The 24,991-nt window shown below is 38.1% G+C and overlaps 1 protein-coding gene across 12 annotated transcripts in view; it reads left to right on the forward strand.

The window, feature by feature from the left end:
* Window positions 1-5,131: 5,131 nt before the first annotated feature.
* LOC127842324 (condensin complex subunit 2-like) overlaps window positions 5,132-24,991 on the forward strand; it is a 29,667-nt gene continuing 9,807 nt past the window's right edge. For 9 of the 12 annotated variants that reach the window (XR_008031544.1, XR_008031547.1, XR_008031548.1 and 6 more), the window contains exons 1-14: window positions 5,622-5,666; window positions 7,853-7,967; window positions 11,784-11,913; window positions 14,207-14,291; window positions 15,034-15,120; window positions 15,485-15,608; window positions 16,527-16,612; window positions 17,513-17,584; window positions 18,595-18,793; window positions 19,373-19,461; window positions 21,480-21,618; window positions 22,392-22,491; window positions 23,239-23,366; window positions 24,311-24,546. Coding sequence is in view for 3 of the 12 variants with exons in the window: in XM_052371763.1 (XP_052227723.1) it covers window positions 7,859-7,967; window positions 11,784-11,913; window positions 14,207-14,291; window positions 15,034-15,120; window positions 15,485-15,608; window positions 16,527-16,612; window positions 17,513-17,584; window positions 18,595-18,793; window positions 19,373-19,461; window positions 21,480-21,618; window positions 22,392-22,491; window positions 23,239-23,366; window positions 24,311-24,546 (1,584 nt within the window). In the remaining 9 variants the exon portion in view is untranslated. Of the gene's footprint in view, window positions 5,240-5,548; window positions 5,667-7,852; window positions 7,968-11,783; window positions 11,914-14,206; window positions 14,292-15,033; window positions 15,121-15,484; window positions 15,609-16,526; window positions 16,613-17,512; window positions 17,585-18,594; window positions 18,794-19,372; window positions 19,462-21,479; window positions 21,619-22,391; window positions 22,492-23,238; window positions 23,367-24,310; window positions 24,547-24,991 lie in introns of those variants that run through there. The other 3 variants (XM_052371763.1, XM_052371762.1, XM_052371764.1) reach the window with 3 other exon arrangements.

The raw sequence follows: 24,991 nt of genomic DNA on the forward strand, positions 1-24,991 counted from the left end.
GATTCGAATACAGCTGAGGATCACTTGATATTATTTCCTTGTATTTTAGTCTCGTTTTTTTAATGGAGCTATTAAGTTCCATTGTTTACAATTACTAATTTAAAGCACATGTAGTCATTTAAATTTATAGGCCATAAATATTTCAGTTACAATCGACCTCTAGTTAACACAAATTAAGCTCAATTAAAGCGAAGAAATCTTCAGTTAAATCAGTTGAAGTCATTTTTTAACGTAGCATAACTGTAGGTCTAATGACGGCATAATACCGAGGTCGCGCCGACATTGAGACATGTTTGTCCATGGTCGATGTAATGCAGATACAAATGTTTTAACATTCATATCGGCTAAATCTTCAACAGATTTATAATATCTGCTGGTTTCCGTCTCGTCAATATGTCGAATGTTTACTTTGCGCTAAATTAAATAAATTAACTTTCAGAGCGGTGAAACTATTTTTTCACATCTTTATAAACATGAAAACTTTTTTCGCCTTGTTATGTTCGTGGGGTTAACATGAAAGTTAGTTTTAGTTGTATGTTTGTGGGAGCCTCTACACACTATCACACGCTATTGTGCAGTTTGTTGTGTTTTTTGAAAGTTTGGTATTGATTAAATATTTCTCCCTCTCTCACCCAAAATCATGTATCCACGCCTGTTTGCCGCCATACTATCACACTCTGACATACGTCACAATCATTTATCGAGAGGTTCCTATAAGTACGTCTTTGTGAATATTCTCATAAAATACATTCACTAACAATGCCTCAGGATATGTTTTGCTTTAAAAATAAGTTTTATAGCAATAACAAAGTTGAATACGAAATCAGCCTTTACCGGCTTTTGACCCTATAACATTGGAGGAGAACTGTAACGGGCTACCACTTCTTCTTCCGGGTAGTGTGCTGGGCTCCTCTGGAGCATTGTCGCACAATTGTGACTATGTACAGGCGTAAGGGGAAACGCGTGCAAAACGGTTAAAACCAAGATAAAAACAAGATGCTCCAGAGTTAAGGCCTTGGCATGTCCATCCTGGTCTTGAAGACGTCGAGGGATGGTGCCATGATCGTCGCTTCTAGTAGGCTGTTCCCGATGCGGATGCCAGAGGGAAAGAAGGAGTATTTGTAGGTATTGACGCCGGCAAAGGGTACAAGGAACCTGTTCGCGTGGCCTCGTGTATGAACACCAGCTGGTAGTAGGATGTGCTGGAATTGGATGTCAACTAGGTTGAACATCATGATGGCTTTGGAGTGCTGGCGACGGGCTACAAGTGTGTCCCATTCAAGACTTTTCATCATGGCTGTGACACTGCTGGCTTGTTTGAAGTCGCCTGTGCAGAAGCGAGCAGCCCTTTTTTGCACTTTCTCAAGCTTGTCGATGTTGGTCCTAGTGTGCGGTACCCATACTGATGCTGCATACTCCAGCTGTGGTCGGATCAAGGACTTGAAGCAAGTGGCCTTGATATCTTGTGGGCATGCGCTCATGTTTCTTCTTAAGAATGCTGTGGTGTTATTAGCCTTCTTACATGTTGCGTCAATATGGCTGTTCCAGGACAGAGTATTGTCAAGTGTGACGCCCAAGTACTGGTTTGCTTGAGGACTTGGCCATGTATGGAATATGAGCCGTCTACGACGTTACGCTTGTTGGTAATACGAATCAACTCGCACTTTTCTGGGTTAAAGTCCATCTGCCAGTCAGTCTCCCACTTTTGAAGGCGATCTAGGTCCTCTTGAAGTGCCTGAGTGTCTCTGTCTGATGCTATGGTTCTGTATAGCAAGCAGTCATCGGCAAAGAGGCGTGCTGAGGAGCTACTTCTGCTGGGAAGGTCATTAATATAGACCAGGAACAGTAGCGGATCCAGGACTGTACCTTGGGGGACTCCCGATGTTACTTGGGCTGACTTTGATGTCTTACCGCCAAGTGCTACCTGCTGATGGCGATTTGCGAGGAAGCTGTTGATCCACCCCAATGTCTTACCCCTGATGCTGTAGTGGATAATTTGGATGCTAGACGTTGGTGTGGGACTTTGTCGAAGGCCTTGGAAAAATCTAGCAGTATGGCATCTATCTGCTGCTTCTGGTTGAGGCCTGTTGCAAGGTATTGGACAGTGCTTATGAGCTGCGACTCGCGTGACCTCCTCTTACGAAAGCCATGCTGCTGGTCTGATAAGAGGTTGTTGTCATCGAGGAAATTCATAATGTCGCTGTGCACAATGTGCTCCATTAACTTACAGCAGATTGATGTTAGGGATATTGGTCTGTAGTTAGATGGTTTACTTTTGTCCCCTTTCTTGAAAACTGGGCTGACTAGTGCTGTTTTCCATACATCAGGTACCTGACACTGGTCATACGAGGCTTGGAAGATGAGAGTTAGGGCTGGGGCTATAGAGGGTGCCATTTCTTTGAGGAACTTGGACGATATCTGGTCTGGTCCTGCTGCCTTGTTAGGGTTGAGGTTATCAGCGAGTTTCTTAACACCTTGGGTGTGGATTTTGAGAAGAGGAGCTGTGCCTGGTAACTCAGGGCCCATGGATGGCATGTGAGCAGTGTCCTCAAGGGTAAAGACTGAAGAGAATTGGGAGTTCAGTAATTCAGCCTTAGCTGTGGCATCTGAATAGCTAATTCCCTCTTTCTTCAATGGAGCGACACCAGAACTGTTGCTCTTCATGCTCTTAATGTAGCTATAGAGCTTCTTGTTCTTGGTGCCTTCCTCACAGACCATGTTCCGCACATACTCATTCTTGGTGTTGCGGCATAGTTTCTGGTTCTCCTTCTGAATGTTCCTGTAGGCGTCCCAGTCAGATTTTTGTTTTAAACTTCGTGCTCTTTGGTAAGCTCTCTTATTTCGTTTAGCAAGGCGCTTGATAGACCGGTTGATCCAGGGTTGGCTGAATCTAGTTGAGGTTAGTTTTGATGGTACATATTTTTCGATGACAGTAGAGCGTTTGTTCATAAAAATGGACCATAGGGTGTTAATGGGTGTGGAAGTATTATTTTCATCAGTGAATGTTGACGAAAAGCTGTCCATGTCATTTCTCATTGCAGACAAGTTCGCTCTTTTCCATAGGAATATGCGGCGCTGAGTTGGTTTCTGGCGTCGAGGTATGATGTTGGTGTCGACGAGGACAGCGTCGTGGTCACTTATCCCTGGAATGGGGGAGCATCTGTCAATCAAGGAAGGACGGTTGGTACACAAGATGTCGAGTGTGTTTTCATAGCGTGTAGGAAAATTTACAATTTGTTCTGATCCGATGTCATTGATGGTGTCGATGGAGGTTTGGTTGATAGAGATAGGATATTGGTTGCTCTTGATGTTATCTGATGACCAATCAATGTCTGGGAGGTTGGCGTCCCCACCAAGCCAGATAATGTTATCCTTATGCTGGGAGTACAAGTTCTTCACCTCCTGGCAAAGGTCATTTGTATATGAGACGTTGTTGTCTGTTGGCCTGTACAAGCAGCCAATGATGATTGGCTTCTTCAAACTTGTGGTGTTGAAGGATGCTGCTACGAACTCTGGTGTTTTGCTGTTAATGACCTCTGTACCATCAATGTCGTGCTTGGCAATAATGGCTACACCACCATATGTACTGTTGGGACGGTCACGTCTTGCCACAAATTTGTATGTGTCTGGTAAGACTTCCCGTTCTGCGATACCATCGTTGAGCCAGGTTTCACTGGCTAAGACAATGTCTTGGTCTACTTGTTCAAGCAGAGCCCAGAGTGCTTCCCTCTTAGCTCTGATGCTTTGGAGGTTGATGACTGATTGATATCTGGGGGAGCCAAAATCTGAGCCTTGGTTTGACATGAAAGATGTGGCTGTAGGTGTGGAGCAGGATGTAGGTTCTTTAAAGTCCATGAAGAAACTACTGTTGAAGTTTGGCAGACCGCACTGACAGCAGTGCCAGCTTGTGTCGGAGTTTTCGAGGCCACTGTATATTGCTGTCGGATTCAACATGCAATCTTTGTGGAACAATCGTTCACAGCTTGAGCACTAGATCGACCGGACAGTTCTGGACCAGACACATGCTCTGCCGAATTCACCGCAAGAATATTTGACTTATCTGGGTCCTGGGTTCGGCAATCGGATGCGTTGAGGATAAGAATAGAGAACAAATACAGGATGAGATCTGGACTTCTTAGGCAACAGAGAGAATGCATGTCTTAGTATGTGGAGTAATCTGATGGGAAAATGCTAGCATATATTTCGATTTGACATGACGACACAGAGGTTGGTGGAGATGGTATACCATACCAACTGATTGAGGTCGAGGTGAAAGTTATTAGGACGTACACGCGGAGTATAAGATTCATGTTTTCAGTTTCATTTCTCGGATAAATTCGGACGTAAACAAAGCCACTTCCGGTCAGTGCTAATTTGTCAAAATCGTGAAAATATTAAGATAAAGAGTTGTTTTCAAGTATGGATCGGTCTGGGATGGATGAGGTGGAAATAAACTATGATCAAAACCACAAATACAATCTTTTAAGGTTGTCAAACTGGATGAACAACTCGTTTTTCTCTCGGAGCCAAAATTCACGACGTTTCTCCCCGCGCATGCGCAGTTATAACCACTAGGTCATTCTACTTCGGAATTTAATTTCGTACTTTAAATGCTATGTTAGCAACTCGTATTTTGCAGAGTTTTACTGATAAACGTTATGGATGGATTTCTATTTGTAATTATCAAAAATTTAAACAATATTTAAAAAAGTATCAGTCTGCAGTTAAATTAGGTTTTTTATTATATCAATTAAAAATCTTTGTTTAAATTAATTACTTTTTTCTAGTGAACATTTTCATTTTCCAAATCTGTGAAAAGATACCAACGAACATTTCATGATATATTGCCAATTAAAATGTCAATATAGCATCAGTAAAGAAAAACGAGACTTTTACTTTTTTAAACAATTTTATTATCCACGCGATATATTGGGCAAAAACTTGTATTCAGATCGTGTCATCTGGGCCGCAAAAATGGGAGGTTTTCACTGCGAGGAGTTTGCACTCTCTTACCCTGCGGTTCATTACATTCACATGTATGTTGAGGCACGAACGACAACTCTGCTAGGAGAATGAGGAGTTTGTTCAAATCCTATTTACCGAAACCGTTTTGGCACAAGCCCGTTTCGCCTTATAATTAACGTGTGTTCTCGCGAGAATTTAACGATGGCGGGTTCTTCAAAGATGTAAATAACGTTGAAGGATTCCCTTTATACTATTGTTCCAACGTTTACAAAAGGTAAATGTTGCTGAAATTGGAATAAGTAGCGCGATAAAGCATTTGTGTTTTCATTCGCAAAGTAAACACCCAGTTAATTCTTCGTTTCAACGAGCCGAAAAGTCAGACACGTCAAAAACATTAAAGAACAATGGTGATCTTCCCAATAAAATTAAAACGTTACTCGTCCAGGTTTCTGAAAACCGATATTGACCATTATTTTCACATAAGCAGAACTTGCAATTTGTGGTAACCCGTATGCTTATGTTTAAATTTTGGATAATTTAATTTAACAGATTTTGTTTTGTGTGTGTATTGAAGAACATTCAAGGGAGATAAAAACATACTTTAGACTTTACTTTCAGTTTTATGCTTTTATTGAATTTAATGGATTGACAAGAAGTTTTTAAAGTGTATGAAGTATGGTTGTGGGAAACATTAGCTGTTGGTAAACACAATGTGTTTTGTAATATGTTAACAATACAGAATTGTAAAAACCTGTCAATTCTGACATTTGAAGCAAACTTGGCATGTTTTAAACATCCCATGTCAGAAGCAACTCAGAATTAAATATTTGTAATTTTAAAAACAAAAATCAGATTTTAAATGGTAAATACATTTTTTTTTTGTCCTACAATATGTTGAGCCATACTTATGTGGAAGACATTGTGTGTCAGCGTCACTTTATCATGTTGACTTAAACAAGTTGTTTTGATATATTGGCATTTGAAAAACTAATACAGGTAGTCCATAAAAGCCTCTGACCACTTGCACACAGGATTCACTATTTATTAACTAAGCCTATTAGACTGTTTCATGATGATTAGTAAAAAATAGGAGTACGTACATTATAGAAATCATACGCAGGGCTTTTCACCCTTACAGTACAGTCCATGCGTTTTCCCCAAAAAACACACTCCCTCCGCGGGGCATTTGTCTGCTAGAAAGTGATTCCGCGGCAGGGAATGCGAGGTGTTCTCGCTAAAAAGCTCGGCGTTCCGCCAAGCTAGCTAATACCCGCGGCGTTTATTACTTAAACCTAGTCGGTAAATGCAGACAATTTCCGTTCTTATCAGGACACCGCCACGCGACACCGCGGTAGAAGTGTGCTACCGTGCATGCCAAAAATAAAAACATTGTAATTAAAAATTGTTTAAATACTGTGGCTTATAAAAATAAAGATACATTTTATAAAAAAAATAATGTATGTTTTTATTCACAGGTACATCTACAATATGAATGAATATACAACACGTAAAGCGTTTTGACAAATTAATATTTAATTCATAACACATATAACACAAAAATAAATGTTCCATTAAATTTCCAAATGAGAATAATAGTTTGTAATCCGAAACATGCTTCCGATTTTTAATGTTAACACGATGTTTACAAATGCTTCCAATATACTGTCATCATGTATATTTCCCGACAAAAGCGTGTGAAAATTATGCTGCAATGTACGAGTTCTAGGTTTATGCGTGGAAAGCGTGCGTGTATTGCTTTTTTGATAAAACTTTGTAGCGCAGAGAACACTGAATACTGTTGATTTCTGTTTAAAGTTTCTTTAGTATTTTTTAACACAATTATATCGCAAATAATTTGATATTTACTCCAAATTAATTTCAATTCAAACACGCTGTATCTTAATCGTTACGGTATTTTAGTAGAGTAATTATTAAAACAGTTATTGTACTGTATACTGATTAAAGAGAACATCTGGACGGAACTGGATTAAGTGTTTGGCATTATGACAACATGCAAAGCTTGTCTACTGACCTATTGTGTAGACTGCTGTCTGTGGTGTTTTGACAAAAGGGATTAACATGTGTGAATGTCACTCTGCCGATTTGGTCCATAATTGACCACTCGCCAGCTGTCTATAAAACCCACGAAATAATTAATAAGATTTCGTTTATTGCGGTCACATGGTCCGACAAACAAAGACTGTCGGGAGTAATGGATAAAGCGTTTTATGAAAACACAACTTAGTGGGCGGAGCGATCTCGTATTTGGCGACTGGTCAATGATAATTACCGGTAATACATTGTTTTGAATGTCATTATTTTATATACATATGTACTTGTAATGAATGTAATTTTATTTGAAAATCAGGAAGTCAAACAAAGTTAAATTGATCGTTATCTCGTTAAACACGGAGTTTCCTCCGCCTTTCCCAACGCTGTGGGCCGCCGCGTCGGCTTATCAATTTGCCGATCGTTAACCTCCACGGCAACAATCATGCAAACTCTGCGTATCGCGGGACGTTCTTAATCTCCCTCCGTGGGCGTGTCCGCGGAGTAGCGAGGGAAACTGAGGAAACCATGTGGACTGTACTGTATATAGCAGAGGCTGAAATTCGGCTACTTCCCAATTGAAAATAAGGTCATTTTTTCCCAAAATTGATAGAGAAATTTCCCAAATTGTAAAGAATTAAGAATGCACCACAATGTGTCTTTTAATACTTCTGCACAATGAAAAATATCCTGTTTCAAAAACTTAAACTTACGGTCTTCCCATAATGATATTCCCAATTTGAAAGGCTAGGGCCTCTTCACAATTTCCTGACGAAAAGCCCTGATAGGGCAGCACTGTCACAGGTTTCAGTTGAAATGTATTATTTGTTGATTTCAGCGTGTCATGTCAGCCATGCGACAGAGGGAGGTATTGTCTCCCATTGTCACCACACCTAACATTCCCCAACGCCATCAATCACAGTCATCTATTTATTCACCAGCCATAAATAAAGGTTTGTATTCATGCAGTTTAACAAAAGCTTAACATTTGCTGTTGAATATATGAATGCTTAAAAGACCGGTCTTGTACTGGCATGAGCCTTTTTTTCTATCATTTGCCAAATAACACAAATGTGACTGTCCACTACCTTCTCACATTTATAAAAGGCCAAAAAAAATAAAATAGTCTTGGTTCAGGGAACCTGACAGACCCTATTTTTTGCCCCCGACTCTAGCGATTTTTTTGGTCCGCGGGAAAGAATCCGATGGCAATGTTTTTCGACGGTACAGTACGAGTTTTACCTATACGGTATTTTATCCGATAACGACAGATCCATTCGTTTACGCTTTATAAACATTGCCGCGTCCACGTCTCTAATGTTGGCGATTAACATCCCAAATTGTGACCACAAAAAAAGAGTGTCAGGTTATGAGGGTTACCCCAACCTCATCAACAGCAGCTGAGATTTTTGACGAGCTTCATGGGCCGGTAGATGCACAACGATATGGCATTAAATTTCTTGTGGGAATATCGCTGGATGGGACATCTTTCTGGAAGGTACTCGTCTCATGCGTTTAACCGTACGTTTTTGTAACATTTTGAGAGATAACTTTTATGTTGAAGGGTTGATTTTTCTGAAATTTCATCTCAACACAATTCGGTTCCCAAGTAATAGATTCATACCAAAATATTTGCTAAAAGTCGATGTTAACATGGTTAACACCAGAAATGATGTACTGAAATATTCACTACTAAAATTGTCCGTCTGTGTTTACATTACCCGGACGTTTGCATTTTGGTAGATTCTGTTCCAAACACTGCTTATTAAAACAGGAAAATGTTAGAAATGGAATCATCAATGATAAAATATCGGATGTCTAACACCGATTGGAATAAATCCATCAACTTACTTCAAAATAAGTCAAAATTTAGCGCATCTCAACTACAGAAAATAAAAATCTATTTTTAGCACAATGCACATATCTCTCTTTTGTCCATCCATGACTTTTCTAAAGTTCACCAGTGACTTCCAAATTCGGCCTTACACTACTAAATTAATACTGTTAACTTTGCGATCATTTTCGCGGTTTTTATACATACTCAGGACTTGAGTGCACCGTTATGAAGTACACCAAGACCTAGCTAATGCCTTACATGGGTCTCTGTGAATCCACTCACCATGTCACCATGTCAGCGATTTTCCTTGTCCAATTGGGAAAAGTACCCGTACCGGTCCGATTGGGAAAAATTGAGTCGTGAAAACCTCAAAATTGGGAAAAATCGAGTCGTGAAATCCTGAAATTGGGAAAATCGCGTCGTGAAGTTTGGGTCTTATTGAATACATCATACAGTTCATACTTAATTGAATATACCCATTTAAATAATCATTTGCAGGCATGCCTTAATGACCATTAAGTTATAAAGTTTATATAAATAACAAAATATTATAAAGAACACACCAAATCAATTACTAGTTGTTTTAATCTCTTTTAAAGCAATGTCTCTCTCTTTCATTTTTGTGAAAATTTCAACAATCTTTGATGTTTGATCATCACTCAGTTGCTTGCATCCCTCCCTGCACAGCATCATTATTGCTGTCAATGTGTCCTGTGATTCCGATTGGTTTTTTGGCATAATATTTGCTATTATGACTCATTTCAAACTACGATAAGGTTACAAACCGACGTAAAACAGTACGCTGGCTGCCTGGCAAAAGAACCGGAAACAGTAACAACTCTATTGATTGAATGCGCTGAATAATAAAACCCGAAATTAATCGAGCGCGTGGTTACACACAACTATACGATTTTCTTTGTTCGCTCGCCGAAAGTTGTTTTTTTTACGAAACTTTCTATCGTTGTGAGAAAAAATTCGGACGCTGATTGGGATTTTTCCAGATGCCGATTGGGAATTTGGGAATTTTCGCTCGATTGGGAAAGTACCGTTTTGGGAATTTGGGAATTTTCGTTCGATTGGGAAAGTACCGTTTACCGGTACTTTATAAAGAAGGAGGAAAATCGCTGCATGTACACATGTTACTGACAGAATTCGCAAATGGCAAATTTGTACTACAAAACAATCATTTGAATATGTGATAAATGTAATACCTTTATGAATATAAAAAGACATTGTATTTATGGATGAATAATGAATACATGACGTGTTCTCTTTTGTGAATTCTGTACGCAGGTTAGCATTAGTACAGAGGGTGATTTAAAGGCAAAAGGTGCATGAAGAGCTAGGAATTATGAAATGATGAATAATATACAACGACTAAACACCACATATGCAATGTTAATCATTTGGTCAGTGTTTAAACAATCATGGGTGCATTAACTGACCCTTTTTCACCCTGAAATCAGTCGACTGGTAAAAAAACACACACAAAAAACCTACCTACCCTCCTACATTTTTCTGGCCATGTTCCCTGAACCAAGACTATTATTTTGTTTGGCCAAAAAGGTTTTATGATGGTCATTCTGTTTGAAAAACATCTGTGTTATGTGTCACCAGCTTAATAAATTATACAATGAGGTAGCATTTGAAAAAATGCAACTGGTGATGGAATACTGCTTGAAAATTTGTCAATAATTACTTGAGCACATCTGGATGTCCACAAAATAAGAAGCCGAAAATAATTAATTTGGCTGAAATAAAAACGATGTAAAATAACTTGAAAGCGTCTAGAAACTAAAAGAGTTATATAAGTGGTCCTTATACTTTAATTAAGGTTGTGGTTTTTTTTGTCAAAATGTACAAATCAATGCAGCTTTAACTGTAAATTCAAACATGAATGAAAACATTCCAGTGTTTTTTTCACTTATAGGGGAATGGTGGCGGGGCCCGTCCGTAGGGGAAAAACGCGTTGTTTTTTAGCAAAAGGGGAAAATTAAAAATTCACTCTTTTATGTGTGATGATATTTATTATATGAATACACGTGTATGTATGAATGTAATATTCACAGCTGAATGTCTCTGTCCTTTTTCTTAAATTTATAGCAATGATTTTTTCAACATTAGTTTCAGACAGTTCAGCCATCATGCACAGTCTCAGTTTTCCTAGCCAATTTGAGTCTAATTGGGATTTTTTAAATCAATAAAATGACAAATTTTAGCATTTTGTATCAATAAAATGGACTAAATTTGAATGTTTTTATCAACAAATACTGACACAATAAAGATACATTAGGCGTTTTCCTGGCCATTTTGAGAAAAAAATGCAATTCATGTGAAAAGTCCCCTGATTTTGGAAAAACTAATTTAATATAACTCTTTATAATAATTCAAAATCATATTAATTATATTTATATACTTTGTTAGTTGTTTATGAAATAAATTTGAGATATATTCATCATAAGACAGTTCTTTCTAAAAAAAAAAAAAAGATTTTTTTTTTTAACTTCTGGAGGAGATTATTTTCTACAAAATTGGGAAAAAAAATTATACTCTTTCTTTAGGGGAATGGGGCCCCGAAATTGCCATTAAAAAAACACTGCATTCTGAAAGATACATGCATTTAAGGTGCAATTCAGTGAGTTGCATCACTTCAGTGAAGGAAATTCGGAAACAGTTTTAATTAGGCTTTCTTTTCCCTTCCATGCATTGCTGTCCCTGATCTCCATTATATTAGTACTTTATGACTCACTGGCTGCCGTCCCATATCAGTGTTTTTTTGTTCTTAACCAATGAAAAAAGTATATTATTTCCAAATGGAACCTAAATATTCCCAATGGAAGGGTTGAACATTTATTTTTGTTTACTTAATGTCAACATTTATTTCATCTCATATCAAGCTCTTTAAGTTCAATCTAAGTAATTAATGTTGCAGGCGTGAGCAGTCCCGCTACGTTGCTCATGGAGCAGCAGGATGATGAACTTGAGCGCAAGGCCCGGCGCAGGTCCCGTGTCATGGACCTCCAGCGCAAGAACCTTGGCAGTCCCAGCTCGCCTGCTGACAGGTACATGTAGTGTAGGACTCGTTGATTATTTGCTGGACTGGACTATCTAACAGTGATTTTTTGCCCAAATTGACAGCCTCCTACATGCAAAAAGTAACTTTTCCTCAAAAAATCTGACCAAAAACATTTTTCCAATAAACTCAATCTTTGGTTTATTTTATTTATTGCACAGCCAAACAGATATGCACTTAACACAATTGGGATACTGTTATTTTGAATCATTTAAATAATATTTAATTTTTGTCCAATTTAATGGTTTATTTCCCAATACAAAAAACATAAGCCAGGGTTTTTTTTTAGAAAAAGGGGAAGACGCTGGACGCTGGGTAAAAGGGGAAAATCGAGCGCGAAAGAGACGCATTTGGGGATAAAATAAAACTGTTCGTTTCAATGTCTATAACTCACCTACAGACTTCAGGGTTTTTTTTAGAAAAAGAGGCATGTCTCTGACCTTTTTGTTCTTAAACACATGAACAAGTATGATATTAAAGTCAAAGTCCTAAATAAAGTTGCAGGGGTAGATCTAATAATTGGAAATGTTTTCAACTGGGGCCGCGAAACGATGTCAATATTGTGATTTCAATTTCATGATGAATGGGCTGACGATCTAGATCTACTACAGTATTGGAAGGGAAAGGTGCGGCAGCTGCCAATTGTCTACTTTCACTTTCACAATAATCCGACAGTATTAATCGATGTTGATTACATGTACCTCAGAATCCTGCTGGGTTTTAACGGTTTTTGATGATTCATTCTTAAAAAATGCGTCAACGCAATTAATATTTTCCGAGTCCGAACGTTTTATTTTGTTCGTGTATGAACGCCAATTTTTGAGATTTTTTTTTGTTTTAACGTTTATATCTTGGCTTTCACATAACCCGGATGAAAATTCGACTGGTTTTCGGTAATTAATTGACGAAACACCCTTCTCGCGCAAGACCGGAATCCAGTAAAATAGTCACATGATTAATACGATTAGTTGCCTGGTTTCCATGACGTAATTTAAGAGCTATATATAGAATCACTGGGATTCCCAGATTTGAGTGTTCGTCGGGAGAGAGAGAGTGAGCGAGATCGTTGTACATGGTACAAATTGGATAAGTGTCGACTTCCCAAAGGATAAAAAACATTTCTCTGGGGGTAAAATATTATATTTTGGTGAAAAATTATATTTTTGGAGGGGAAATGGTATTTTTAGGGGGAAAATTCTGGTAGGGGAAGACGCCGAATATCGACGTCACTTTCTTAGTAAAAAAAAACCCTGTAAGCTCTAAAATATAATGCAAACACAGTCACTGGTAGGGTGCATTGGTCAATTGCTATAAATGATTATCAGACCTCTATCTGACTTTTTGTCCAGCTGAAATAAAAAGGGCTGCTTACCTTAGCCAAAATCAGTACCAGTTTTCTACTTGAACATATTCATTTTAAACATTTATGTTCTGCTTTTCTATCTAAAAAGTAAGATTTTCAATAAAGATTAACTAATTTACACTTTACAGTGATACTTCTAAAATGGTTAATATATTCAACTGTCTAGTGAGCTGTCGATCGGTTGGTCCTTATTAAGTGTCCGCTCTCTAATTCAAGTTGTTTTCATCCAATCTTCACCAAACTTGGTCAGATGTTGTATCTAGATGATGTCTAGGTCAAGTTCGAATATGGGTCATCAGAGCTTTTCATCAGGAAATTGGGAAGAGGCCCTAGCCTTTAAAATTGGGAATTTCATGCGGGATAACTGCTCATTTTGGGAAGACCGTGTTTATAAAAGTGTGGTGCATTCTTAATCATATAAGAGCTCATTGCTTTCAATTTGGGAGATGTCTAAGTTAAAAAAAAAAAAATTGTTAATTTGGAAAATTATTCTATCAATTTTGGGGAAAAATGACCTTATTTTCAATTGGGAAGGGGCTGGATTTCGGCCCCTGTTATATAAGGGTGAAAAGCTCTGGTCATGCCGGGTCAAAAACTAGGTCACGGGGTCACTTTGTGCGTTTAAACTTTGAGCATGGTGTCCGCTCTCTAATTCAAGTATTTTCATCAGAGCTTGGTCAGAAGTTGTATCTAGATGATGTGTATGTCAAGTTCGAACTTGGGCCATGCTGGGTCAAAAACTAGGTCACATGGTCATTTAGTGCATTTTAAACATTGAGCATGGTGTCCACTGTTTTTTGTGAAGACAAAATGCAAAATATTCTGTGTCAATGAGGCATGTGGGGGTATAATTATTCGTCACGTCTGTGACAAAGCTCTAGTTTTAGATTTGTTTAATAATTTAATTTATTTGCTTCAGACGAAAATCTTTACCCCTTCAAGGTTTAACAACTGCACAACTTACAGAGCACTACACAAGCTGTATCAAACTATCTGCAGAAAATGTAAGTAGTTACCAAAAACAAAGAACAAACAACATAAATATTTGAAAATATGATTTCCAAATAAAAGATGTACTGTATATTAATTCCATATTTAACTGACGAATGCTTTGTATACATGTCAGTCCCTTCCCAAGGCCAAATTACCTCCCCTTTAAGCCAGATTTACCATAGCACCAGGTTCTGGGAAAACCGGGCTTAACACTTGTGTGTAAAGTGTTGTCCCAGACAAGCCTTTCAGTTCACACAGACTTGTTGGGGACGATAATTTCCGCCTAGACTAAATTTTTATTAGTCTTCTTTTAAGGAAAAATTCCATAAAAGTGGAAAGTTTTGTCCTTGATTAGCATGTGCGAACTGGATAAGCTTATCAGGGGAAAACACTATGCACATGAAGTAAGCCCACATTTCCCTGAATGAGACTCCATATATTAAATGATGCTTGGCCTTTGGTGTAAAAAAGTTTTTTATCATTCTGGTATACCCAGAACTCTTGTTTTTTCGGTGGTAACTGATCGCAAAAATGTGAAAAAATCTTATGCATCTCTGAACTTCACTGGTGTTTTGAACTGTAGATTGTAATTTTCTCTTTCTGTATGTTTAGATAAACATACTTTGACAGGAATGATTCAAATCATATGTTTATAGATGATAAATATTTATGACATAATAAGTTTAGCATGCATCTTGTTGAATTTCTGGTGTATCATCATGTTAAATGTAAAGGTTGTGTTGTGTTTCCTAGAAAATCAATTCCAAGAATGCATTCGGTCTGCACCTCATCGACTATATGTCTGAACTGCTGAAGAAGAAGGAGTTAGAAAACTTCCAGGTAACTATGACATATGGAACTCGGAGATTTCAATAGCTTTTGAAAACTTATATATTTGTTTAGTTTCATGGTAATCTTTACATAGAAATGATGCAATGACCATAAAATGGAGGAGTCCAAAGTTACACAATTGTAAAATGCTGGCAACAATATGCAGTATTCTGCTTCGAGTAAAATCTGTAGAACTTGATAGTTCTTGGTTTTTATGTGCTGATATGGGTAAATGTATGCAAAATAGCCTTTTGATATATGCATGATTATTACAGTCATTATACATGTCAAATAACTGGTATGACATTTGTAAACAAAACACTATCAAATACCTGTGTTCTGACTCAAATAAAGCTAAACAATTATGTTGTAGGTTGCCAGCACCACTCTGGACGCGAGTGCCAAGATCTATGCTGGTCGTGTGGACGCCATCCATGCAGAGACGTACAAGGTACTCAGTGGTCTCGGCAGGACTGGCAAGAAGAAACTTGCAGAAGGTGGGTACCTTGCATGATAGCTGTTGTGAATTTAGCGCTACGTGGTGTGATGTAAGAGCTAAAATTTGTGATCAGTGGATGTCATCATTGTTATCAAAGCCATCAATATTAGGTTTTTATTGTTAATAAAGTCATCAAAATTAGTGTTGCTATAAATATTGTTGTTTTTTATTTTAACATTATTAAAAAGAACCAACCTGGTGTTTTGCATTTTTTATTAACAAGTGATTAACAACTAAAATACGAGTGCCAAAAAGATCAGAATTATTTAGCCAAAGATCAGCCTCTGTTATATAGGCTGGAAAACTGCTGGTTGCAATATTCTATGCAGAGTTATCTGCCCTTGAAAAAAGGCAAATTTTGGTAACCAGGTTACATATGACATTGTTCATATATACTTAGTGTTGTAAAATGGTCATTCCAATTGCTGTTAGAAGATATATTGTTGTATTTTACTATGTAGGAGTGAACAGCATTATATCTTGTATATTCCAATATTTTTTGCAGAATTATGTGCCCTTGAACTTACTCAAATTGTGTATACTTACATCATGGTATATGTGTACTTTTGCCATGAGCTTGTCTGTAAGGTAATTGCTTATCAAATTTTGTAGATATGTTGTTCATTCTATGCATAAGTGCCAAACGCATATAGTGAATGGCCTCTACATTCTTCAGTCTGTCCTTCCATACGAGTTTGACCCTAAATGACAAGGTTTGTAAAGCATCCATCATAGTTCCTACAATTTGACCTTCTTTTGAACTAATTCAAAGAAAAAACAAAAACAAAATAATAACCCACTTGCTGCAAGTCTTAGATACTTGCAAGAATGTTGTCCATGAACACTCCACACTCCCACATCTTCAAACCATATTTTGGCCTTAACCTACTCATGTCTGTGGTTGTTTGTGATACAGGTGAGGATGGGGAGGCAGATGATGTGGCAGAGACTGGTGATGGGGACGAACAGAAACAGGATGACAAAGTGAAGAAAAAGAAAAAGGCAAATACTTGTTGTCTTAGTTACTTGTGGCTTCAGGTTTTCTCAGGATTATTTTAATTTTCTAAGAGCCTTTAAAATGAATCATGGTAATCATGGTAACAGATATTGTTTAGGCAGAATTTTGTGATTTTTAAATAGAAGAAGCAATGTTCTTGATACAATTCAACATAATTATTTCAGTAGTATCACTTCTTTGAAATGTGTTATTTTGTTTGAAACTGAATGGTTTTGTAAACTGTTAATACTTAAATTCAAGGTTTGTAACCAATATCTCATCCTTATACACTATTTTTATTGCGAACTTTCATTAAGCGAAAAATTCAATAGAAGCCCAAGGTGTCATCCCTTATTAGCCTGTGCAGACTGCACAGGCTAATCTGAGACGACACTTTACATACATTCATTATGCCCTTTCTCAGACCATCTCTCTTATCCCTTTCCCACTCTGAAGCAAAATGAAAATGACTATGTTCAAACAGCATAAAACCAGAACAGCCTGGGAGTAAACTCACAGTCTGTTCAGGTTTTATGCTGTTTGCTAATCATCTGTATCTAAGGGTTGGAAATAAAGCCTTTGAAATTTGAATCTAGTAAGAAAGGTCTTTAAATAAATTTAACTTTCTAAGGGACTACAAATGCATCAAAATATGTATTTAAGTGGTAAAGGGTTAAATACACATCTAATTGGTAAAGGGTTAAATACATATTTAAGTGGTAAAGGGTTAAATAAGTATCTAAGTGGTAAAGGGTTAAATACATATCTAAGTGGTAAAGGGTTAAGTACATATCTTAGTGGTAAAGGGTTTAATATGTATATAAGAAGTAAAGGGTTAAATACGTATCTATGTGGTAAAGGGTTATATAAGTTTGGGGTACAATCACTAGTGTCCTTGATTGCAGGCCAGAAAGAGCAAGACTGTGGAGACGAACATCAAGAACCTCAACGTGAAAAAATTTGATCTGGAATTTGAGGTATTGGTGTGATTAATATCTTGACATTCTAAACACTTGACACTTTTTAGTAATTATTTCATAATTTTGGGAATGTGGGCAGGCCCTTAGCATTGGGAAAAAATGTGCTTGTGTGACTAAAATTTGGAGAATTGGTGTTTGATTTTTGATAATAAAGACTTTAAAATTGAGAATAAAAATGTTTTTAATATTCTATTTACTGATATTCAATTGTAGAGCTTGATAGGAAAGGAGCTTAAAGTTTTTTATGGTTTTTGTTTCATATTTTTTTTAGAAACCTACTATTGGGAATTTTAGTGAATTTTAGGCAGTCACTTGAAAACATCTACCCTTTGAGATTTGGAATGTGAATGAATTTCGGCAAATTACAGTTAAGCCAATTTTCTGATGAGCTATCATCAGGGGTTTTTTGGCCCGATTTTATAACCGAAATTCGGCTATGTTCCCAATCCCAAAAAGTATACTTTTTTCCCAAAATGTGGCAAAAAATTCCCAATTTCCAAAAAAAAAAAAAAAATTTTATTTTTTTTAGAAAGAAGTGTCTTTTGCGTATTTTATCTCAATTTTAATTCAATTACATATAACAAAGTATTTTATGATTTTGTTCTTTTAATTTTAATGATTATAAAGTGTTATATCAAATTTAGTATTTCCCTAATTAGTGGACTTTTCGTGTGGAAAAAAAAAGGCTAATGAATTAATTTTCCCAATTTCATGAAATTGCTGATAAAATTCCCAATTCCAAAGCCATGGGCTATCTTCCCAAAAAGTGGGAAAAAAACCCTGATCATCAACGTGTCTCCTTAAACTGTCAGATAAATGTCAGTTTCATAAATTTGCTACATAAATGATGTAATTATGCGTTCAATATCAGTTCAAATGTATAATGCACAAATAAAAAATTATTGAAAATTTTTAATTGATGAAGATTTTGCCAGTTTGCCACGCATGGAGTACAAACTTTATCAAATTGAAGCAGTTGTCCCTCAATATTCTCGCCCCCTTTGCAGGTTGACCCGCTATTTCAAGTGATGTCGGCCGCGTTTGACGAGGGGGGCAGTAGCGGGTTGTTGCTGTCCAACCTGCGAACGTTTGACAACACCCAGCGCCTTGTTCTTGACTCCACCACCCTGATAGCTCCCGTAGAGGACCTTGACACTTCACGGCTGGAAGAACGCAGCGAGAATGTGGACGTATCACAGTTTAAAAGTGAGTCCATGCACGTAAAGTGTCGTCCCTGATTAGCCTGTGCAACCCTGTGACAACACTTTCTGCTTTTATTGAATTTTTCATGTAGAGGGAGCCTGGTGTAGTCAAAAGACCAGTTTAGGTGGAAAGTGTCATCCCTGATAAACTTTTGCAGACTGCACAGGCTAATCTTGGATGAAAATTTACACTCATGCATTAAGGCTGGTTCCTGATAGCTCCCACGGAAGATTTTGACACATCTAGGTTGGAGGAACAGTCTGAGTATGTGGATGTATCACAGTTTAAAAGTGTGTTAACAACAAATAGAGTGGAAGCATGCGCTCGTTAGGTTACATAGAAAATAAAAAAGAAGTCATTAATGCAGGAAAGCTTTTGATCGTTCTTTTTTGAAGAAAATGAAAAAGAATAGTGTTAAAAACTTACAAAAACATGGAAATGATTTCTTTGTTTGTGTTTTTTTCTAGGTTTTATTATATGCCTATAGTGCACCACGAGCCTGTATTGGCCCACCACGACGAAAATAACACACAGGTGTCTCCTTCTTAAACAAATATTAATGTATCATTCTATTATTCACAGATATATTCAGTTCAGAGGGCGTCTCCAACTTGCAAGTGTGTCCAGCGTTTTCCACCTACAGGTTTACAAACTGGGACTCTACTGAACAGGTATGAATATCAAGATCTTTGTATTGTAGTCATCACTTATGTGTGTAATATTGGACCCGTGTCGTGAAAAAATGAGTCATACGCCATGTGCTGCCAGCATAGCTCCAGAGCAGTCTTCGGGAATGCCCTGACGGCTATTAAAACATTCAAGGTTTTATGCTGCATTGCAGACAAGAGTAGCTACTGACCAGACTGTGCAAATGCATTCTGGTCTAGAGTTGCACTGGCTTCATATGGCATAAGACCCATGTTTGCATGACACAGCTCATAAATGTATCTTGTATCGATGTTATTAAAAACGTCCTGCAATTTGGCTGCAAATTTTTGCTTGTGTGGTAGAGTACTAATCCAATTATTCCAATTCAGTTCCAGGCAAGGCCTTATTAATTGTGTGGGGAACGTTCCGACAATAGTTTCTGTAGCTATTCTTCTACCTTCCAATTGAGTTCCAGGCAAGGCCACATTAATTGTGTGGGGAACGTTCGTACAATAGTTTCTGTAGCCATTCTTCTACCTTCCAATTGAGTTCCAGGCAAGGCCACATGAATTGTGTGGGGAACATTCGTACAATAGTTTCTGTAGCCATTCTTCTACCTTCTAATTGAGTTCCAGGCAGGCCACATTAATTGTGTGGGGAACATTCGTACAATAGTTTCTGTAGCCATTCTTCTACCTTCTAATTTTGTTCCAGGCATGCCACATTAATTGTGTAGGGAACATTCGTACAATAGTTTCTGTAGCCATTCTTCTACCTTCTAATTGAGTTCCAGGCAGGCCACATTAATTGTGTGGGGAACATTTGTACAATAGTTTCTGTAGCCATTCTTCTACCTTCCAATTGAGTTCCAGGCAGGCCACATTAATTGTGTGGGGAACATTCGTACAATAGTTTCTGTAGCCATTCTTCTACCTTCCAATTGAGTTCCAGGCAAGGCCACATTAATTGTGTGGGGAACATTCGTACAATAGTTTCTGTAGCCATTCTTCTACCTTCCAATTGAGTTCCAGGCAGGCCACATTAATTGTGTGGGGAACATTCGTACAATAGTTTCTGTAGCCATTCTTCTACCTTCCAATTGAGTTCCAGGCAAGGCCACATGAATTGTGTGGGGAACATTTGTACAATAGTTTCTGTAGCCATTCTACCTCTAATTCAAGAAGGAACACATAGCTAGAAATGATCTATCAGTTGTCAGGTAACTGAAACAAATAGCTAGAAATCAGTTGTCAGGTAATGGAATACGCATGTGCACTTCGCACTTGGTATTGGTTGACCAGCTTACCTTACCGAAGTGTGAGTAGGTTAACTGTGATTTACATAGCATACATTGAAAGCCAGTTTCTGTAAGCTTGCTTTCACACCTTGTCCCAAAAATGTGGTTTTTCCTATACTTCTTACAAAATGAAAATACCTTTGGTTTTCCTTATATTTTTAATGGGTGTCAATTAATAAAAAAATTGTAGATATTAATACTTTAATAAGCAGGTATTCAAGTATGTAGCCAGTTGCTAATTTGGCAGAATTTAAACATAAGCCTTGGTAGATGGCATTTTCTGGCACTAAAGAGAAGTCATTTGAGCTTTGTTCTTGGAAAACTGGCTAAATGCAGGGAGCATTAATTGGCCTTAGAGAATCAGGGATGACACTTTGGGCTTGAACTGGTTTTTGCTCAGTTGGAACTTTGTTTTTATGGAAAAACCTTTAAGCGGAAGTGTCTTCCCTGATTAGCCTGCGTGGACTAAACAGGCTAATCTGGAACGACACTTTATTTATTTGCATTAAGCCCAGTTTTCCCAGAACAAGTCTCAAATAGTTGGTCGACAGCATTGTCTTAAAATACAGACCACTGATTATAACGTACATAGCAAGGAGCATGTAACAGTGTGTTTACCCCTGTATTTATGACCTGTTCAGAGCTCTCTGCCAGGACTAAGCGGAGGGTCTAAGGTTGGACATGGACTCTGGGAAAACACTTGACACACATACATTAAGCACAACTCATGTCTTGCCCTTTCAGAGTTCACTGCCCGGGCTGAGCCAGTCCCAGGAAGGTCACAGGTTTGACATGGATGCTGACCTGGAGCCTATACCAGAGGACTTGGATGATAACATGTCCATGATGGGCGCCGGCGAGGGGTACCCTGATGATGTCGAGGGTAGGTACCAGGGCCGTATTGACCGAACCATTATGAGTCTTAAGTCTGAGAATAGCATCAATTGGTTTGACTTATAGATCATGATCCGGGCTATAGAGCCTGTTGTTAATAATCTGTAAATTAAAATTGATGGAACTGGTTTTATACATATCTGTGTATTTAATGATCAATAGAGCTGAGCGTTATTCATTAGTGAATTGAATGACCAATAAAAATGGTTATTACATAACTGTGAATTGAATGACCAATAGAAATGGCTATAACATTTCAGTGAATTGAATGACCAATAGAAATGGCTATTACATAACTCTGAATCGAATGACCATTAGAAAAGGTTATTACATAACTGTGAATTGAATGACCAATAGAAATGGCTATTACATAACTGTGAATCAAATGACCATTAGAAATGGTTATTACATAACTGTGAATTGAATGACCAATAGAAACGGCTTTTACATACTTTGTAATTGTAAATTAAATAACGCAAAGAAATGGCCATTAGAGAACTCGGAGTAAAATGACCCATAGAACTGGCTATTACATAACTTTGAATTTATTACCTATTGAACTGGATCTTACATATCTGTTTTTTAAATGTTATAATAAATAACCAATAGAATTTTTGTTACTTATGTGAACTAAATTACCAATAGATCTGGCTGTTACATATCTCCGTGAATAAAATATCGCAAATTAAATGTTACCTTATTATTGAACTTCCTAATTGTTCATTTAGATGTACTTGATGTTTTCCATGTTGCCTCCCCCAGATGTGGCTGATACCAATCTAGATGACGACACTGGTCCGGAGAACTGCATAGGGGATGGCAAGGCGGCCAAGCTGGTGCAGTCAGTGCTGCAAGATATGACGTAAGAAACTTACTTATATATGAGCCACATTGTGGGAAAATGGCCTTTAAGACATCTGAACGGTAATGCTCCAGATATGTCGCTGCATCCGTACACTCCGATGTGGAGAGTGAAATGTCAATATGTTTCTTTTCAATTGTTTTGGTAAAGAAATGTGTTGATATCTTTTAATATTTGCCTGCTCACGTTTCTTTGTTTCTAATATCGGACATGTTGCCCGGCCTAGCTCAGTTGGTAGAGGGATGGACCACAAATACAAGGACTATGGGATCAAATTCCAGCGGGGAAATATAACTTGTGTTTTGTTGACATTATTTCTTCACCTATTGACCCCTTACTGATTGAAGTACATGTGTAGTCCAATGGTCAATTACTAGCATCAGGATTTTAACAAGAAAACCAGCTTACCTCGGAAAAGCAAAATGAATGTAGCACAAAATCAAGATTATCAAACAAATGAGCTTCTCTCTGGGAAACAAGAGGATTAATGCGTATGTGTAAATTGTAGTCCCAGATTAGCCTGTGCAGTCCGCATAGGTTGATCAGGGAACACAATCCCCGCCTAGACTAGATTGTTGTTTATAAATATATTAGAAAGCATGAAGTGTCATCCCTGATTAACCTGTGCAGAAAGCACAGGCTAATCTGGAACAAAACTTTATGCACATGCGTTAAGTCCTGTTTTCCCAGAGTGAGGATCAAGTATACGCAAATATTAACCATGCTTTTTTTTAACTCGCTGCTTAGGCATGGCACTACAGGCACCCTGATGCAGGTGTTGACAACAGAGCCCTCGGACTACTCCTACTTCAACAAGGCACTGCTGAGGTCCTGGGCTGGACCTGCTCACTGGAGGGCTGGGCATCTCTCTAAAGGTGAGATCTTGGGGCAGGGGAGGGGGGTTTAATCAGTTGTGAGCTGAGTGTCTCTCTAAAGGTGAGATCCTGGGCAGGGGAGGGGGGAGTATAATCACTGGAGGGCCGGGCATCCCTCTAAAAGTGAGATCCGGGGCGGGGAAGGGTGGTATAATCAGTGGAGAGGCAGGCCATGTCTCTAATGTAAGACCTCACCAGTCTCTGCTTAAGTCCAAAAGTCAGCAAAACTGCACAAGGGTTATGCAATATTTGAGATTCAGTTTTGGAAACAGGGCTTAAAGCAGGTGCATAAAGTGTTGTCCAAGATTTTCCTGTCCAGTCCACGCAGGCTAAACAGGGATAACACTTTCCACCTTTATTGGATTTTCACTAAGAGATATTCTTTAAACAAAAAATACCATGTTATCCTTGATAAGCCATAACCTGAGACTTCACTTTACGCAAATGCATTAACCCATTCCTCCATAAAAAGCAAAGTGAAAAAGGCTATGTGCAAACAGCATAAAACAAGAACAGCATGCGAGAAACTCGCAGTCTGTTAAGGTTTTATGCTGTTCCCTGCTCATTGGGTAAAAGGGTTGGAAATAGCGCCTTTAAAATTTTAATCTAGGAAGAAAGGTCTTCAATTTAATGTAACTTTCTAAGGGACTACAAATGCGAACAAATACGTATCTAAGTGATAAAGGGTTAAGCCCCATTTTTCCAGAGCAAGGCTTATTTCCAGTATACAGGCCTGTATTGCAGATAAACTATTGAGTACTTATTTCCTAGTCACTGCCCAGTAAATTGGTATTTTGGCCAGTGTTAGTTACCAGCCCTTGTGGCTAGTTAAGGTTTTGGTACTTTCACAGAGACTGCCTTATGGTCCTTATTGAAAATTTATTGCGAATTTACTGGAGGGCTGGGCATCTTTCTATTTTCCAAACTTTTTCTTCCTACTGCAGACTCCTGGAAATCTATGGTTCTTTCGAAAAAGGACAAAACAAAAGGCAAAAAAGCCGTGTTCCGAATAGACTTTGACGAAGAAATAGACTTTGAGGCTAAAGCGAAGACTTCAAAGTTCATTGCATTGACGCACAACACGTTAAAGAAATACAGCAAGGACCAGACAACGCTGCCCAAGGACCATCACTATGACGCCGACCAGTTCTTCAGGCTCTTTATGCTCAAGCAGCGCATGGTAAGCAGTCAGTTATCTACATTTATTGAGTCATGTCGAATCTGCGCAGTCTAGTCAGAAGTTTTGCATTCTGCTTAGTAAACTACAAAACCATGCATGACTTTGGCAAAAGGTGTTGCTCCTGACCAGACTGCACTATTGTGCAACTGGTATGGATCTACGCTGGCCCCTTATGGCATAAGACCCATTTTTGCATGATGTGGGTTATTGTTGCTGACCACTTCTTCAGGCTCTTAATGCTCAAGTCAGCAGTCAGCTCTGTACATTTTTTAGCAAAGTCATGCAAAAATGGGTTTTGTGCAATTTGCGGCTCGTGTAACTCCAGACCAGCCTGTTTAATGGCGCAGTCTGGTCAGGAGCTAATGTCCGATTCAAAGTCATGGAAGATTTCCTAGGTCATAAGAGGTTAGGGTAGCTCCTGACCGGCGTGCACGGATTACACGCT

Source organism: Dreissena polymorpha, chromosome 8 (assembly GCF_020536995.1).
Source record: "Dreissena polymorpha isolate Duluth1 chromosome 8, UMN_Dpol_1.0, whole genome shotgun sequence".
In the NCBI taxonomy this organism is placed as follows: domain Eukaryota; kingdom Metazoa; phylum Mollusca; class Bivalvia; order Myida; family Dreissenidae; genus Dreissena; species Dreissena polymorpha.